General features: G+C 48.5%; 1 protein-coding gene across 2 annotated transcripts in view; it reads left to right on the top strand.

The window, feature by feature from the left end:
• Positions 1–7,002: 7,002 nt before the first annotated feature.
• The window catches only part of Col26a1 (collagen type XXVI alpha 1 chain), a 127,239-nt gene continuing 116,115 nt past the window's right edge, over positions 7,003–18,126 (top strand). Inside the window, exon 1 of one of the 2 annotated variants that reach the window (XM_051205029.1) lies at positions 7,003–7,413. In XM_051205029.1, coding sequence (XP_051060986.1) covers positions 7,256–7,413 — 158 coding nt within the window. In that variant the 5' untranslated portion in view covers positions 7,003–7,255. The remainder of the gene's footprint in view (positions 7,414–18,126) is intronic. The other variant, XM_051205030.1, reaches the window with a different exon arrangement.

The raw sequence follows: 18,126 nt of genomic DNA, 5'->3' as shown, positions 1-18,126 counted from the left end.
CGTAAAAAGTCTGAACTAATGTAAGGGTAGAACCTTCCTCTAACTGAAGAAACTCAACTCTGAATTAACTTTGATTAATAACTAGAAGATATACCACAGATATACAACAACAACACAAATTCACAAAGAAATATCTAGAGCATAAATCTATAGAGAAATTGATGTCAGGTACTTATTCATAGGCATGTTTCAAACTAGATTATTATTTTATGTCATTAGATTAAAATATGTTAAAAAAGACTTGGAATCACAAAAGAAAGATCAAAAAAAATAAAATCAAATCGGAGAGAGAGACTAACATAGACATATTCCTTATTTTACTTTATAAAGTCTTGCTAGGTAACCTAGGATAGCTGTATTAATTACCTGCTGCTGGGATCAAATACCCCGACCAAAGCAATTTAAGAGAGAAAGGGCTTATCTGGCTCAAAATTTCAGATCATAGTCTAGCATGGCAGACACAGCAGGGGCTTGGGAGAAGAGTCATCTGACACCACAGTCAAGAGCTTAGAGTGAATGAATGTATGCATTTTGATGTCAGCTTCCTCTATTCGGATACAATCCAGGATCTCTGTCCAGGGAGTGGTGTTGCGGCACTGATTTCAAGACAATGCCTCACAGACATGCCCACAGTCCACCCTGATCAAAAAAGAAAAAAAAAAAAAAATCCTCACTGCCTCACTGACTCATTGAAACTCTTTCCCGGGGACCCTACATTGTGTCAACTTGACAAAAGTAACCATCACAATGGCCAACTAGTTCACTGCCTTTTTGTTTCTTTGTAATTCTTTTTGAGACTGAGTCCAGACCGTTTTAAGTTTTATATTTATTTCATTTTGTTTCTTTGGGGGGCGGAGTCTCATGTAATCCAGGATGACCTGGACCTTGCTGTTTTTGCCAAGGATGACCCTGACTTGATCCTCCTGCATCCACCTCCTGAGTGTTGGGATTACAGATGTGTGCCACCACGCCTGGGGACTGTGGTGCTACGGGATGGAGCCCCAGGCTTCGTGCATGCTAGGCACATCCTCTACCATCTGGGGCTCACCCCAACCCCTCATGAGCTGTTTTCTAAGCCTCTAGTTGCCTCTTGACAGTGCCAGGGCAACAGATTTCCACTCACAGCCGTGCTCAGCAAAGGAACCATTGCTTTCAGAGGGGCTGGGTGGAATTTGGGGGAATTATAAGTAAAGATGAAAACTCAAGTTGGATTCTCCTGTGATACCCACAGTCAGTTTGCGTTTTTCCACAGTCAAGCACAGTGTACTCAGTGCAGAAGCAAGCTGTCCTTTACCTATGGCTTTGCTCTTCCCCGGAAAGTGCTCCAGATCACTCTTCAGATCACTGTGGGACCTGAAACAGCTGGGAGAGAGTGTCAGCCTCCTCCCTCTGCCTTCCTGAGACCTGTGGAACCCTGTTATGGGGCAATCTGGGGCCGGTGGTGGTGGGGGGGAGAGATTCCTGTTTTAGATTAACAGGAAGATTTATCATGCCAAGAGGTCAGTATTTACCTTGGCCTCGGCTTGCTGGCTCTTTACTTCTCTGCTCAGCAGCTCTGCTGACTTCAGCAGAAGCGAAGGGTTTCTTTCTGTGGGCTGAAGAGGATGCTGAGGAGATTTTCTTATCAGAAGAGCTGGCAAGCTAGAAATTAGAAAAACTGCGTTCTCTGTATGTAATAGCTTGCTTTTCCCTTTCTTTCTTCCTTTCTTCCTTCCTTCCTTCCTTCCTTCCTTCTTCAGCCTTCCCCCCCCCCTGTACTCTCTTTTCTATTCTACAACTCACAATCCCCCTGCTTCAGGCTCCTGACTGCCCGAATGACAGGTCTGCACCACCATATCTAGTTCAAAAACTATTACGTTGCTATTTTTTTCTTGTGGTTCTGGGCACCGAACCCAGGCAGTTCCCTTGTGTATGTGTATGCTAGCAAAAACCACTACCCTGGAGCCATATGCCCAGCTAGGATCAGAAACCGGCAAAGCAGGCTTCAAAGAGAGCACTTGTCCAGCATGTTCAGGACCCTGGTCGTGATCCCCAGCACCAACCCTGCTTTGCACAAGCAGCTGGCTCTCCATCATGGAAGAGGAGGAGCAGTAGATTTTGGACAAGTCACTCCCATCTGTCAGATAGGGACACTGAAAGCTCTGATCTGCCCACAGAGAATCATGTTGTGAGAGAATGAGGATCTAACAGAGAGGGAAACCTTTGTCCAGATATGTATCCATATCTGTGTGTGTACAGGTGTACACACACATGGGTGTGTGTCTGTGTTGAAGGCTAGATGACTGTGTGGAATTCCTCACACTCTGCCTAATTTGGGTCCTCTCCCTCCCCCCCCTCTGGTGGTAGTGTGTGTGTGTGTGTGTGTGTGTGTGTGTGTGAGAGAGAGAGAGAGAGAGAGAGAGAGAGAGAGAGAGAGAGAGAGAGAGAATCTTTCACTGGGACCTGGGGCTGGGTTGGCTTCCCGGCTATCTCATCGATCCTCCTGCCCAATGCTGGGATTGCATCCTCCTGCCCAATGCTGGGATTGCAAGTGTGCACTGCCATGCCCTGATCTTATTTATTTTAATCACATTGTATTTATCAAAAGTGTGTATGTGTACATGAACCCTGGTGTTCATGTGGAGATCAGAGGACAACCAGGGTAGTCAATTCTCTCCTTCCACGCTATGTATTCTGGGGATGGAACTCAGAAGGTCAGGCTTGGCTACCAGCACCTTTACCCACTGAGCCATCTCATGCAGTTATTTTTCTGGGAGGGTGGTAGGGTAGCTTAACTCAAATCCTCATGCGCTTTACCAGTGGAGCTTTCTCCCTTCATCCATGGTGAAATCCCGACTATGGAGGGTTCCCAGGGACAAAACCAGCACCAGGATCCCTTCTCCACTCCAGACTTGGGCTGTTAGATTTCCTGGGCTTGGAAAATGAACAATGGCTTCTGCCTCTCCAGAAGTTTCCCCATGTATTTCAGGAATGCTGGGAACACAGTTTTGAAACACAGACAAATGCCCGTGTGGAGAACTGATCAGAGGCCCCTGGGGCAGCACTGCGGGGGTGGAGACAGCAGCTGTAGCAACAGCAGTTGTGAACATTCTTAGAGAATGCATTTGTCTTCTGCTGGCTTCCCTAAGGAGTGCTGGACTCCAAGGCTGCTGGAATGTCCCTAAATTTCTGCCTACCATTCAGAGAGCTTATCCTTAATTTTTAACTTATTTATTTATTTATTTATTTATTTATTTATTTTTTCCAAGACAGAGTCCTACATAGCTCAGGCTGGCCTTGAACTCACTATGTAGCTGAGGATGACTCTGAATTCCTGATCGTCCTCTCTCAACCTCCAAATGCTGGGATTACAAGACTGTACCACCATACCCTGCTGTGCTTTATTTTTTAATAGAATTCTGACCTGAGAGGTAGCGCAGCAGATAAAGGTGCTTGCCATCAAGCCGGACCACCTCCACTTAACCCCTGGGAGCTACAAGGTGAAAAGAAAAACAATGTAAGAAGTCAAAATAATCGCACCTTCTCCTCAGTAGGATTTTCTGTCTTTTTGTTTACCCTCTGTCTCCCAAATGCTAAGATTACAATGGATATGTACCACCGTGCCTGGCTTGTATTTTCTTCAGAACAAAATTTTATTTTAAATCATTCTCCATAGAACAACAACAACAAAGATGCACCAGGGGCTGGGGATATAGCTCAACTGGTAGAGTGTTTGTCTTGCACGAAGGAGGTCCTGTGTTCAATTCCCAGCACCACAAACACACAAAAGATGTATTAAGTTTGGTCCTCTGAGAAAGCCTGTGTTCTGCATTTGGGTCTATTCTCTGTTCCCACCCATGTGGATTTGAGATGCTGGGTGTCCTTCAATTGATTAATAATACTCGGTAGTATTTACTGGTGGTTAGAGTATTTCAGGTAAGTGGTTCTAAGTACGTTGTCTGGTGCCAGGATTAAAGGTGTGCCCTACCCACCTTGTCTTCTTTTCTTGCATGTGTCTTTGCTTAGTTCATGCAGTGTGGAGACCACAACCCAAGATTATGTGCATGCTAGGTAAGTCATCAGTGACTGAGCTATACAGCCCAGCCCAGTGTTGTTGTTATCATCTAAATTACTTTCTATTAGTTGGCAAACAAGATCATGGATTTCATTATGACATTTGCACACAAGGTACTGAGGTTTTTTTTTTTTTTTTTTTCCTTTCTTTTGGATGAGACTGTTCAGAGAGGTTGAGTGACTTCTCTAAAGTCACACAGCTGGTGCTGCGGAATGGGATGCAGCAGCAGCTGTTCTCTTTGGTTAAGGGAGAGCAGATACCACAGATGTCTTCTCCACTCTTCCATCCCCCACTACTGGGTGGTGCTGCATTGAAAAGAAAAAAAAAGTCTCCTTTCAAGAGGAACAACTTTGGACCTGGGTGGTGGTGGCGCACACCTTTAATCCCAGCACTCAGGAGGCAGAGGCAGGCACATCTCTGAGTTCCAGGCCAGCCTGGTTTACAGAGCAAGTTCCAGGACAGCTAGGGCTACACAGAGAAACTCTTTGTCTTGAAGGTGGGAGGGGAGAGCAACTTCAAATCATTGCATGCATCTATCCACAGCTGTCTTGGAGACAGGAGACTGTTCACATGGAAACATGACGTGGTCACCTACTACGTTCGTGCTGGAGAACTGCACTATTGAGTTATATGAAAGTACCCAAAAAGCTTGTCCTTGCGTCTGTGTGTGTGTGGTGTATGTATGTGCTCCTGTGGATGTGTTCGTGTGTGTGTGTGTGTGTGTGTGTGTGTGAAGGCCAGAGGTTGATGGTAGGTGTCATCCTCTATTGCGTTACATCTTACTTTTAATTGCATTTTGTGTGTGTGTGTGTGTGTGTGTGTGTGTGTGTGTGTGTATGTGTGCATACTATGGTCCACAAGTCGAAACAAAGGACAACTTGCTGGAGTTGCCTCTCTCCATCCACCATGTGAGACCTGAAGATCAAATTCAAGTTGTCATACTTGGCAGCAAACGCCTTTATCCCTGAGCCGGCTATCTTACCTTCCCCAATCCCATGTTTTATAGTTGAAGACACTGAGCACCATGTCTCATGCTGAGCCCAAAACTAGCATGGCCCTGAGCTGATTTTTATTGGGCTGTACAGTGTATGACACCAGATGGAACAGGAAACCTGGCCTGTGCTGTTTCCACAGGCTGGGATCCTTTACTGGCTCTCCTGGTAGCATCCTGAGGGTTGAGCAAGTTCTGAGATGATTTGATCCTGTCAATGTAACCTCCAATCTGTAAGATGTCTATGACAGAGAAGCTGTAGAACATGCCCATGCTTAAGGAATTACAGTAGATTTTGTAAAAGGATTATTGTGTGTGTGTATGAGAGAGAGAGAGAGAAAGAGATATCCACATTCTTGCATATGCTAGATAGGCAGTCTATCACTGAATCACAGCCCCTTATTGGGGGACTCTAGGCAGATGCTCTACCACTGAGCCATACCCCCAACCCATCACTAGGGGAGTCTAGGCGGGAGCTCTATCACACCCTAGCAACTTGATGCAGGGATTCTGTACAGGAGCAACATTTTCAGCTCCCTCCCCACTTTGAGACTGCTCAGGCTGGACTCAAAGTCTCATCCCCATTGCCTGGGGCTGGAATTACCATCTACCTCACCATCTGGCTGTAGGATTGTTGTTAAGAAAATGTGGGGGCAGCCCCACTCAGATGACTTGCTATCTGGTCCAGTATTGCCCCATAGAGACGTAACCCATATGTACCTTCTTGTGTGGGTACCCAAATATATCACACTCAGCTCTCTTCCCCTTCTATCCTAAATTGCCCAACCTGTCCCCTGAGTTCCCTCAAATCCCAGCTTGGTTGTTTTGTTTGTTTGTTACCACATGTTGCTACTGCCTGGGCTGGCCAGTCCTCCTGCTTGGACCTCCTAGGAGCTGGGATCACAGGCATGTGCCACCATGCTCAGCCCAGCTCTGTTTTATTTTGAGAAATGTCCACCCTTCCCAAGTTCTCTTGAGTCTTGGAGGCCAGGTGAGTCATCACAGAAAGGAGAGCCCCTTCATGAGATGCCTGACTTAGATCTAGGGTCTTTTCTTACACTCTCCACCCATCAACCCCCCCCCCCAAGGCCTGAGGATTTGGAGAACCTGCATTATGGGGAGGGGGGACCAGTCACTCCTCCCAAAGGAATTGGAAATGTGTTTCATGGGCACTGGCTAAGTCCAATAAATAGGTCACAGACCCCCTCCTCCCTGGTTTTGAGTGTTACTGTCTTCGAACCTTCCCTTGGCTCCTAGGATAATGAAGAAGACAGGAAAATTCCATGCTGCTGTCCATTAGCCTGTGCTGGGGGTGCTACAATAAGAAAGGGAACTCCATTTTTTTTTTCTGGTTGTTGTTGGATGCAGGGGCTCACTATGCAGCTTAGGCTGGCCCCAAATTCACAGTCAGCCCGTGGAGGCGGGATTATAGGAGTGCATCACCGCACTGGCTTGGTTGAAGGTGTACGTGTGTGCACAGGTGTGTGGATGTCAGGGGACAACACAGGGTGCCTTACTCTACTCCTTCAGACAGGGTTCCTCTCACTGAACCTGGAGCTAGGACGGAAACCCTGAAACCCCAGGGTATTTCCTGCCCCCCACTCCTCCGGGCTGGGGGCTGTTGGATGTGGTTAGAGGCCACACCTGGCTTTTTACATGGGTGTTGGGGACTCGAACTCAAGTCCTCAGGTTTCTGTAGTACACATTCTTACCCACGGAGCCATCAACCTAGCTTAACTTTCCTTGGGCCTCAGGTTTCATTTCTGAAAAATGGAGATGATAATGATCTTTGATCATGCAGTTCCAGTAAAGACTGGGTGCTGACTGAAATCTCTCTCACCTGGTTATGGAAAGTTCAAAATGTGTATTAAGGACCCAGGATGTAAGATTTGCTGTTCAGGAGCAAATGTCTCCTGGGGCATGCCCAGTTTGTTAGACACCTCCTCAGGCTTGGACCTCTGAGGGTTAAAAAGAAAGACCCACGCCCCCTTTGACTGCGCAGAGCCCACCTCGCTGAATTTGAAAAGGCGGCCCTGAAGAGGCGTGGGCGCCCTCCATAAGACTTCCACCTCAGACCCTGACTTCACACCATCACCGGCTGGCTCCCTGCGCTCCAGCCCAGGGCTGCAGGATCGGTCCAGCCATCTGGGGGCACTTCTGATTGTCCCCAGCTCCCGGGACTCCGGGTCCTCGCGGGCTAGCCGGGCAAAATGAAGCTCGTTTTGCTGTTACCATGGGCTTGCTGCTGCTTGTGCGGGTCGGCGCTGGCCACCGGCTTCCTCTACCCCTTTCCGGCAGCAGCCCTGCAGCAGCACGGTTACCCGGAGCAGGGCGCCGGCTCTCCTGGCAACGGCTACTCGAGTCGACGGTGAGTAACGCCGGGCACCGGGCCTGGGGTAGCGATGGCTAGATCCAGCGACAGCGGAGGCTCGGAAGAGCCGTGGCCGGGTACTAGGGAGGCAAGACTGGGCCAGGGGCGCCGGATTGGTGTATGTCGGGGGGCTGTCTTCAGGGACATTGGGGGCTGTGAGGAGTATTGGCTGGGGTGGGGTGGGGTGGGGTTCGGGATAGTGGATCAAGGACTGGATCGAGAGACTAAGGCTCACAGAGAAACTGTGGTCGAGGGTTGGGAGCACAGAGGCACCAAGGCTTGAGGCTGGATAGAGGGACAACAGAGGGTCTGAGGAGCGGTGGCCTGTTGGGGCTTGGGGCTCTGCAGTGGGGACTCTAAGGCGCTGTGTCTGGGTGCTGGGGGTGCAGGAGCTGGGTCCAGGGACAGTGAGGGCTCTGAGGCATGGTCGTCCGGTGTTTGGGAACTCAGGACACAGGGGGGCGGGGTGGGGGTGGTGGATGTGAGAATTAGAGCTAGTGCTCATTTCAAGGCTCCGTGACCCACGCTGAATGCTCCAGGCTTGGGGATGCACTACGGAGAATATGAGGTGTAGTGGCCCAGTGATTGGGAAGGAGGGACATCGGGTTTGTAGCACGGGACCTGGGGGCGTGGAGACTGAAAACGAGATAGGGGGGCAGTGGGGTGGCCTCTGAGGCACTGTGGCACTCGGGATGGCTAGAACGCAAGAGTGTAGAATAGAAGACTTGTGGTCGGGGTCAGGGGGTGGGAGCGAGTTCTGCGATCATGTGCAGGTACCCCGGGCCTAAGGAGGCCGGGGCGCCAGCTTGTGTTAGAGGGGTGCTGGGAACGCGGCACCCTGGCTTTGGTGGTCTCCGGTTGCGCCCACTCCGTCTCTTCCCATCCTGTTTTTTTTTTTTTTTTTTTTTTTTTTTTTTGTTTTTTGTTTTTTGTTTTTTGGTCCTTTGCCCCTCAGCCCAGGGTTTTAAATGGAGATGGCACCGACTTGCATTCAGGAGTCGTAGAGGTAATTCCTTGAACTCACAAGACTCGGGGTTCAGACTCCACGAAGTTGCCGGGCTCACCTGAGCGGCCTTAGCTTTGTTTTCCATAGTTTTCAGAGTTACCAAGGCCGTGAATCCTTTTGGGCGGTTGGCGACACTGGAGAGGTCATTTCATCTGGTCTGTGGGGCCCGAAGCCACCTTTGGTGCAGCTTCCCATTCACTCCGGGACGCGGTACCCACCTGGATCCCAGAGCTCAGGTGTGAGGATAAAGGAGGCAACGGGTCACTCAACCCTCAGTGCCTGGACTCGCCTGCTGCTTCCATCTACCGCCAGGTGGCGCACTGGCCTCCCCCGGTGGCTTAGTGCTAACTCTTGCAGGCTTTGAATTCTCAAGAAAAAGCAAAGCACCCAAATAAATGTTACTGACCACCTTATTCGCTCATCTTACTGGGCTTAGCGTTCCCATTTAACCGTATCTCCAATCTTCACACCTGTACTGGCGCCACGACATGCGCTTTGATCTTTATTCCAAGAGCAGTAGCAGGAGGCAGGTACCCACTACTTACTGCTCTTGCAAAAGACTAGAGTTGTGGTCCCAGCACCCAGGGCATGGGGCTCACAACCTCCTCCATCTCCAGCTCCAGGGCATCTGAGGCCCTCCTCTGGCCTCCGAGGAAACTGCATTCACATTCACTGTCTCTTAACGGAAGCCCTCACTCTTCAACTTCATTGGCAGCACGCAGGGGTGACTCCCACCTTTCTTAAAACGTGTTCTATTGCCCTCCCCTGTCCTTTCCCCGCCCCGTTATAGAAGCCAAGAATTAGATCTCAGGTCCTATTGCCAATTTGTCTGTGATTTTATTGCTTTTATTTTGTTGGAAAATGTTTTCTAGAAGCTTCTATTGGGAGAGATCTCCAAACACCCACAGAAGTGTAGACTCTGCACACTTCCATATGTGAAGATGGCAATAAACATGCTTTGTAAGTTCTAGAACATTCTGTATAGTGTGAGCTGTGATCTCATCTTGGAATGCAACTGAACATGGGTGCTGGGGATTCAGACTCAGGTCCTTGGGCTTGTACAGCAATATTTCTTCATCCCTGAGCCCTCTCTCCAGCTCCCTTTAAAAGGTTTAAAATTTGAGATTGGGTCTTACTAAAGTGACTGGGCTGGTCTTGAACTTGTGTAGCATAGGCTGGTCTTAGTCTTGTGATCCCCCTGCCTCAACCTCTAAAGTAGCTAAGATTGCAGGAATGTGAATTGTGCCTGGCTTAGGAAGTAGGAGTGTGTGTGTGTGTGTGTTACTGTTTTTGAGCAGTTAACTGTTTTACAGAGAGTCCTGGGACTAAACCAGCAGACTGGAGCCATACACACACACACACACACACACACACACACCTCCCCTAGTCCATAGATTTGCATCTCTGGATTCAGCCAATTTTGGATGAATAGATACTAGACCCAATGACCATGACCAGGAATTTTATCAGCATTTTACAGCAAGGACACCGGAACAGTTTGTCCTGGGAGTCGCAGATGCTTCATGGATAACGGAGCCTTTTCCTCTGTCAAAATTTGCTTGCTGGGCAGGAGAGGTAAATCAGATGGGGCTTCAGTGTATGCCTACAATGCCAGTGCTTGGGAGGCTGAGGCAGGAGGATACCTGGGACTTGCTGGTTAGCAAGGCTAGCTGACTCATTGAGCTCCAGTTTTAGTGAGAGACCCAGCTTCAGAAAAATAAAGTTGAAGCCAGGCGGTGTTGGCACATGCCTTTAGTACCAGCACTTGAGAGGCAGAGGCATCTCTGTGAATTCAAGGCCAGCCTGGTCTACAGAGCGAGTTTCAGGACAGCCAGGGCTACACAGGGAAGCACTGTCTCAAACAAGCAAGCAAACAAACAAACAGTAAAGTTGAGTGATAAGTACACCTGGCATTGACATTGACCTCTGCCTGATATACGTGCAGGCACACACACACACACACACACAGAGGAATGTGTACACACACACAAACCCAACTTTACATGGAAACCGACTGCCTTCATTTTGTTCAGAAATAGTTTTTAGAAGCTTCTTTTAGAAGGATTCTCCAAATACACACAAAAGTTTGCCTGTGACTTTCATCACTTTTGTTTTGTTTGAAAATGCTTTCTAGAGATTTCTATTGGGCAAGATTTCCAAACACTCACAGAAGTGTGGACCCTGCACATGTCCGTATCTGAAGATAGCTTTTTAAGCTGTAGAATAGTCTGTGTAGTGTGATGTCATTTATGGAACACAATGATTTTACACAGCATACCCCTCACCCCCTGTAACCATGTAATCCAGGGAACAAATCCACTCCCTTGTATACATTAGACAACACTCTACTACTGCCCTTTAAATTATTTTTTATTAAAAAACCATTAGCTAGTGTGTATGTGTGTGTGTGTGTGAGAGTATGGCATATGTATGTGTGGTATGTATGCACATGCGTTTGGGTGTGCATACCTTTGCATGCACATATGATGGCCAGAGGAGAATGCTCTACATCTGTACTGTCCCCTTCTGTCACTCTCTGCCTTATTCCCCACGAGATGGCCTCTCACTGAAACTGGAACAAGGCTGGCAGGCAGTAATGCTCAGACACATTCCTGTCCCTGTTGGTGTGCCTCCTGCTCTCCCCTGGGCTGAGCTTCAAGGTGTGTCCCCTGTGTCTGGTTTTGTTTGTGGGCACTGGGGATTCGAACTCAGGTCCTCAGGCTTGTGCAGCAAGTCCCCTTAACCACAGAGCTCTTTCCATCTCTCCAGCTCCTTTTAAAGCTTCTTTCTGGAATAGATTCTCACTAAGGTGCTTGGGCTTGTCATGGACTTGCTGTGTAGCACAGGCTGGCCTCAGTCCTGTGGCCCTCCCACCTCAGCCTTCCAAGGTTGGGATTACAGGCATATCCTGTTGTGCCTGGCTTGAAAAATTGTGTGTGTGTTTGTGTGGCACTCTTTAAATGTTTAAATGTACAGAGAGTCACACAAACCTCTCCCATGAATGTACGGATTTGCATCTGTGGATTCAACCAACTTTGATTGAAGCAGCAGCAGAAGTAGCTCGAGTGCACTCTTGGACCTGTGTGTGTGTGTGTGTGTGTGTGTGTGTGTGTGTGTGTGTGTGTGTGTGTGGTTTGCTTGGATGTGAGTGCAGAGAGCCTAGTTTGGAGCAGGAATCTCCTATAGTTGGTCTTTCACCTTATTCACTGACACAGGGTGTCTCAGTCAAATCCAGAGCTTGCTGATGTGGTCAGTCTGGCCACCCAGCTTGGTTTGAGGATCCTCTGTCTTCCAATTGCAGGCTGGTCACCATGCCACCTAGACATTATGTGGATTCTGGGGATCTGAATGCCAGTCCTCACGTGTGTGAGGGTAGTGTCTAACCTCTCCAGCCCTGTTGCCTCCAGGACAGGACACCTGGGTCTGTGTAGGGGAAATCTCATTTCACCCCTGGTCTCTCTCACCTCCAAACACAACCTTCAAACATGAAGCTGTAATGTATCCATTGATGACATTGAAGCCTTCATGATCCAGTCACGTGAATGTTGCTGGCTCTCTTTGATCACCTCTGTTAGAAGCCCAGCAGAGACCCAGTGTTGAAGATGCTTTGACAGTGAAGTCTCCTAATTTTTTTGAGAGCCATTTCAATTACAATCTTAGTGGTCTGTGGATAGGTCACCCAAGATCCCTGCCAGCTGGTCTGGTCCTGATAGCAGTCCTTTACAAGATGTTTACTCTCCCAGAGCCCGTTTTCTGGTCCATAGATGAGGATCCCATAGAGACCAGGATCTGGTCCATATGATGAGGATCCCATAGAGACCAGGATCTGGTTCATATGATGAGGATCCCATAGAGACCAGGATCTGGTTCATATGATGAGGATCCCATAGAGACCAGGATCTGGTTCATATGATGAGGATCCCATAGAGACCAGGATCTGGTTCATATGATGAGGATCCCATAGAGACCAGGATCTGGTCCATATGATGAGGATCCCATAGAGACCAGGATCTGGTCCATAGATGAGGGTCCCATAGAGACCAGGATCTGGTTCATATGATGAGGATCCCATAGAGACCAGGATCTGGTTCATATGATGAGGATCCCATAGAGACCAGGATCTGGTTCATATGATGAGGATCCCATAGAGACCAGGATCTGGTTCATATGATGAGGATCCCATAGAGACCAGGATCTGGTTCATATGATGAGGATCCCATAGAGACCAGGATCTGGTTCATATGATGAGGATCCCATAGAGACCAGGATCTGGTTCATATGATGAGGATCCCATAGAGATCAGAATAGGCATGAGCTGCTGAGAGTAGAAAAGGGATTGGAGGATTTGGGGGTTTGCAAAAATACCTGTCTAATCTCATTCATTTTTACAGGTTCCTTATTATTCCTTTACATGTGTGTGGGGTGGAGTGAGCACTCACATGTTGACATGTATGGAAGTTCATATGTGTGCAAATGCACCCATGTGCATACACACGTGTGCAGGATAGAGGACTACTTGGTGTATCCTTACTGACACATCATGTATCTTACTTTTTGAGAAAGGGTTTCTTACTGTCCTGGATCTCACTAAGTAGGCTAGGCTGGCTATCCAGCGAGCCTGAGTGCTAATTTGTCTGTCTCCTTGGCATTGAAATTGCAAACATGTACCACCACACCTGCCCCCACCCTCATGGGCTCCGAGGAGCTGACTTGGGTTCTTGTTCTTGAATGCCAACACTTTACTGACTGAGGAATCACTCAGATCTCTCTCTCCTTTTTGAGACAGGGCCTATATAGTCCAGGCTGGCTTTAAAATATGTCACCAAGGATGGCACTGTACCAGATCCTCCTGGGATCTCAAATGTGTACCACTACACCTGGTTTATGCATTGATGGAGGCTGAACCTCCCAGCCCAGGGCTGAACATGCCCAGCAAGTGCTCTAAAACCTGAACTACACCTCCAGCCCCCTTGTTTGTCTTTGTTTCCAGCTGCAATAAGGAGAACTTAGTCCTGTGCCCAGCTCGTCTCTATCTGAGAACCTCCTCTGCCTCCTGCTACTGTCCATTGTCGCTGTCTCTGCATGCTGACCAGCCCACCTGTGGGAAGGTGGCCACACAGGTGCTATGCTCCTCTAAGTCATGCTGCAGTGGCGCTGACTGTTGCAGGTGTTAGGGTTTCTATGTCCAGCACTCCCGGTTAAGAGTTAGGGAGGCTTAAGTCCCACATTTACCATTTGGAAATGGTGAGGAGCCACAGGGAAGACCTCAGGGTTCCTCGGGGCATTTGTTTTTGTTCCTGTAGAATTTCAGTTGTAGGAAGGATGGTTTAGTGAGTTACAGTGTTCATCGAACAAGCCTTTAGACCTGAGTTCAAATCTCCAGCATCTGAATAAAAAGCTGAGTGTGGTCATGCGAGCCTGGCACCGTGTGGGGTGGGGACAATAGGCTCCCCGGTGCAGAGTCCCACCTCACATGTGCGTATACACACATACACTTCCTTTCTCTCAAAAATAAACTCAATTACATCTTGGCTCAGTGTGCAAAGTCCTTGCCCATTTCCTGACCGTCCTCTGTACAGATGGATGGAGCGAATGCAGAATCTGAAACCGTTTTGTGGCCCACTGGGAAACTGTCTGGCAGATCTGTTTGGGAAAGGTTCTGGGCCTCGATGTGATGACAGGGCTATGTCCCTACTCTTTCTCCCCTCCTCTCTTGCCTTCCCTTTCCTCTCCCCCTTCCTTACTTTCCCTCCTTCCTGCTCTTTCTATCTCCCTCTCCATCTCTACCCTTTATGTCTTCGCAGAAAGGACCAGCACCAAGGACATTTCCCATGGACAGTCCCATATCTCCTAGCCAGGGTCCCACTCTCAGAAGGCGGAGATCAGCTTGGTCTAGTTGGTTCTCTCCTTCCATCATGTGGGTCCCAAGTACCGAACTTAGATCCTCAGTCTTAGTGGCAAGTGCCTTTACTGACTGAGCCATTTCACCAACCGCTAGCTTTTAAAAACTGGGTTCTGGGGATCAAACTCAAGTCCTTAGGCTTTTAAGGCAAGCACTTTCTTGGCTGAACTATCTCCCCAGCCACTCAGTATTCTTATCTTTAACTTTGTAAGTGACAGCTGATGGATGGGATGTGGAATACCCTCTGATGGCCTGAATATCAGCTGAGGAGATATGCTGCTTCTTGTAGCCTCCTGGCCTCTCTAGGATGGCTTTGTGCCACACTGTTTCTGGGGGGTTGTAAACATACACCTATACACCCAAGGTATGGAACCAGCAGACACTGAAGCAACAACACCGTCAAAGTCCAACTTGGTGAACTAATGAGTTCATTGTTGCTCAGAGGAGTGTGGGTGAGGGGTTAATTACAGGAACACGGATGGCTCAAAGCAGCTGCATTTCTGGGAGCATGGGTGATGGCTCACAAAAGATGTAACTCTCTGCATAACTTGCAGGGAGAGCAGAGGCTGGAGAGTCCTCTCTCCTCTGTGGTCTTTGTCGCTTATACAACCTTCAGTGGGGCAGGGCTTTGTGAATTTGTTAAGTTTCAGAGACTTCCTAAGACTTGTGTGTTGTTTACTTCCTGAGTTTTAAGGAGCCTCTCCTTAGAACTGACTGAGTTTTAAAGAGCTTCACTGAAGGATGGAGTATTGAAGTTGAAGGAAATTGCTACCCGAGAGATAGGTTTCTAGTCTCTCCATCTTGGAGCCCCTCGAGCTCACCTTGGTGTCTTCTCTCCACTTCCCACTGAAGGACATTGCCCCTGCATCTGGCTGGGGTCCAGATGTGTGGTTCAGGGAGACAAGAAAAGGGGCCCCCTGACTCAAGGCATCCTGGCTGTGGTCCCTGCCCCAAGCTGGTAGTGTCTGGGCACACTCAGAGAACACTTGCTAGAAGGTGTGTCATTCAGCCTATCCCTTGCATTCCAGAGTAACCGTGCTATTGTTGGTAGCTTGAAGATCCTGAGACACCTGGCAGGACTTCTCTGCATGCAGTTTCCCATAGTGCGCCTGGGGCTCTTGTCAGGAGGGAACATAACCCCAGTCAGTAGATTGGGGCCCTGGGTGCACACATCTCTCATCTAGGACCGGAAACCTAATTCCTTTTTAAATTACATTTATTGGGGCTGGGGAGATGGCTCAGTGGTTTAGAGCTTTGGGTACTCTTTCGTAGAACTGGAGTTCCATTCCCATCATCCTTGTGGATCTGGCACCCTCCTCTGGCTCCTTCAGTTGTCCATACACATATGAACACATGCACACGCACACACACTTTTAATTCTATGTATGTGTGCATTTATGTGCATGCATGTGAGCTTGTATGCTGTCATGCTTGTGGAAGTTGATTCTTTCCTTTTACCATGTGGGTTCTGAGTATCAAACTTAGGCCATCAGGCTTGGTGGTAGTCACCTCCATGCACTGAGTCATCTTGTGGGCCTGCCACCCTAGCTTTTGAGACATTGTCTCTTATTGAGTCTGGAGTTCACCAATTCAGCTAGTTTGGCTAGTGAGCCCCAAGGGCTCTCCTACCTCTGCGTCCCCCATGCTGGCATTAGAGAAACCACTGCACTTGGCCTTTTACTTGGATCCCCACATTTGTGCAGCAAGCACTTTACTAACTAAGCCGTTTCCTCTAGCAAGGGATCACACAGAATGGTCTTCATAGATGTATCTGAGTGCAGGAGGGTGGGGGGACCTTCCCGCAAAGCCCCAGGGTTCTCTGACTGCTCTTCCATCTCATCCCTCTATCCTCACAGCTTGTCTGTTATTTTAAAAATTGATTCCCAGGGAAAGCAGTGCTGTGGCAGTAGAAATCCCCGCTAGCTTCTCTTGGCTCTGCTCTGCCCCACACTTCATTGGTGTTCAGAGAATGTGTGATCTGGATGCAGACCAGCTGCCCCTGGGGCGGTGACCTGTCTCCATAACGAACTGTTAGAGGATTTTCAGGAATGTTCGCACAAAGTGCCTGGGGGAACCAGTCTGAAATCTCATGGCAAAACCAGCACATCATATACTGTTCTCTGAATCTTCTGGGGGGTCCCACCCTTCTAGCTGCCTCTCCCTTTGGAATAAGCAATATTCAGTCTAGGTTAAATAAGCAATATTCAGTCATAATCTAGGACAGAAGTGAGTCCTATGGCTTCCCGTGTCTCCTTGTCTGACACTATTACTTGAGTTGTCAGGGTCAAAACCTAGGCTCTGGTAGTTCCTAATAAGCTATGCGCAGATGCCGGTCTTCAATCTGTCAATTAAAAAGACAATTCAATAGTGAAAACAGAAAAAGATTAATTCAGGGCTGGTGATATGGCTCAGTGGACAAGGGTGCTTGCTGCCAAGGCTGACAACCTGAGTTCAGTCCCTGGGACCCACATAGTAGAAAGAAATATTGACTCTTGTAAATTGTGTTTTGATCTTCACACATGTGCTGTGGAATACACACACACACACACACACACACACACACAATGCAAAAAGAGATTTATTTAACTGGTCACATTGGGAAGAGGAGCACAGAGGTCCAGTGACCCCCCTCCATCCCAAAGTCTCTCTTTGGCATCCTAACTTGATGTGGTCCTGCACACCACTGCCCCACCATTGTCCTGGCTCCAGTCTCTCCTGCAAGATGGTCTGATATGTTGTCAGAACTGTATGAAACCTCTTCATATAGTTAGATAGCTCCCACCTCTGACCGGCAGCAGACTTCAGCTCTTTCTTTCTCCCAGGGTGAGATTCCTGGGGGAGATTCTAATTTCTTGGGCACCATTGCCTCAATAGCCTGATAGCCAAAGGAAAGGGCACAGGTGTCTCCAGGGTGGTCATACCATCAAGCCAGTTGCTTTTAGAGGAACCTCCATGAAGGTCATCTAAGACCCTGTGCGCTGCTGGAGCTGGGATGGATGGTTCCACAGAAGTACTCTTTTCAAAGCTGTGGGATTTTCTTCTCAGAGAGAGCGGGTGCGAAGAGGATACTGAGCCTAGATCCCAGCTCTAGACGGCGTTCTATAAGGTCCTGACCCCCAGGATATGCTTTAGGGCTGGCAACCTAAGGTCCTGCAGCTTCCTTGGTAGAAGTGAGAATAGTGAGTGTCATTTGTAAATAAACTCACTGAGAGTTTCTGGGTGGGATGCCTGCCTCTCTGGATAGCAGCAGGGGCAACTGAATCACCTATGAGGTGAGGATGGAGACAAGGTGTGAAACAGATGGCTACAACCTGAGCAGTGTCTAGTCTGGGACTTAACGATTCTCTCCTATCAGGTGTGGGCATGGGGCTGGGGGGCTTAGTGAAAGGGAGGCATCGATGCCTGTTACAGATTCACAGACAGGCTGTAGGCAAGTGTGGGCTGATTAGTGTCCTGGTTAAATCTAACCTGTTAAAAAGTGTGTGTGTGTGTGTGTGTGTGTGTGTGTGTGTGTGTGTGTGTGTGTTAGGTGATGACCTTGGAGATTCTGGGGTTCTTCTGTCTCCATCTCACCATAGGAACACCAGGATTACAGACACCTCCATCCTGGGGTGTCTGTCTGGCTTTATGTGGGTTCTGGGGATTTGAACTCAGGTTCTCATGATTCCATGGCAAGTGCTTTACCCACCGAGTCATCTCCCTCCCTGGAGCCATGTGGATGATTCAGGCTTTCCTTGTCCCTAGAATATTCCGTGAATGCCCAGTGAAGGGGTCTGGATGTGCTGACAGTTCATTCATGTTT

This window comes from Phodopus roborovskii, unplaced genomic scaffold, assembly GCF_943737965.1.
Source record: "Phodopus roborovskii unplaced genomic scaffold, PHOROB, whole genome shotgun sequence".
In the NCBI taxonomy this organism is placed as follows: Eukaryota; Metazoa; Chordata; class Mammalia; order Rodentia; family Cricetidae; genus Phodopus; species Phodopus roborovskii.
The sequence above is the reverse complement of the archived record's forward strand: the minus strand, read 5'-3'. Positions and strand labels throughout refer to the sequence as shown.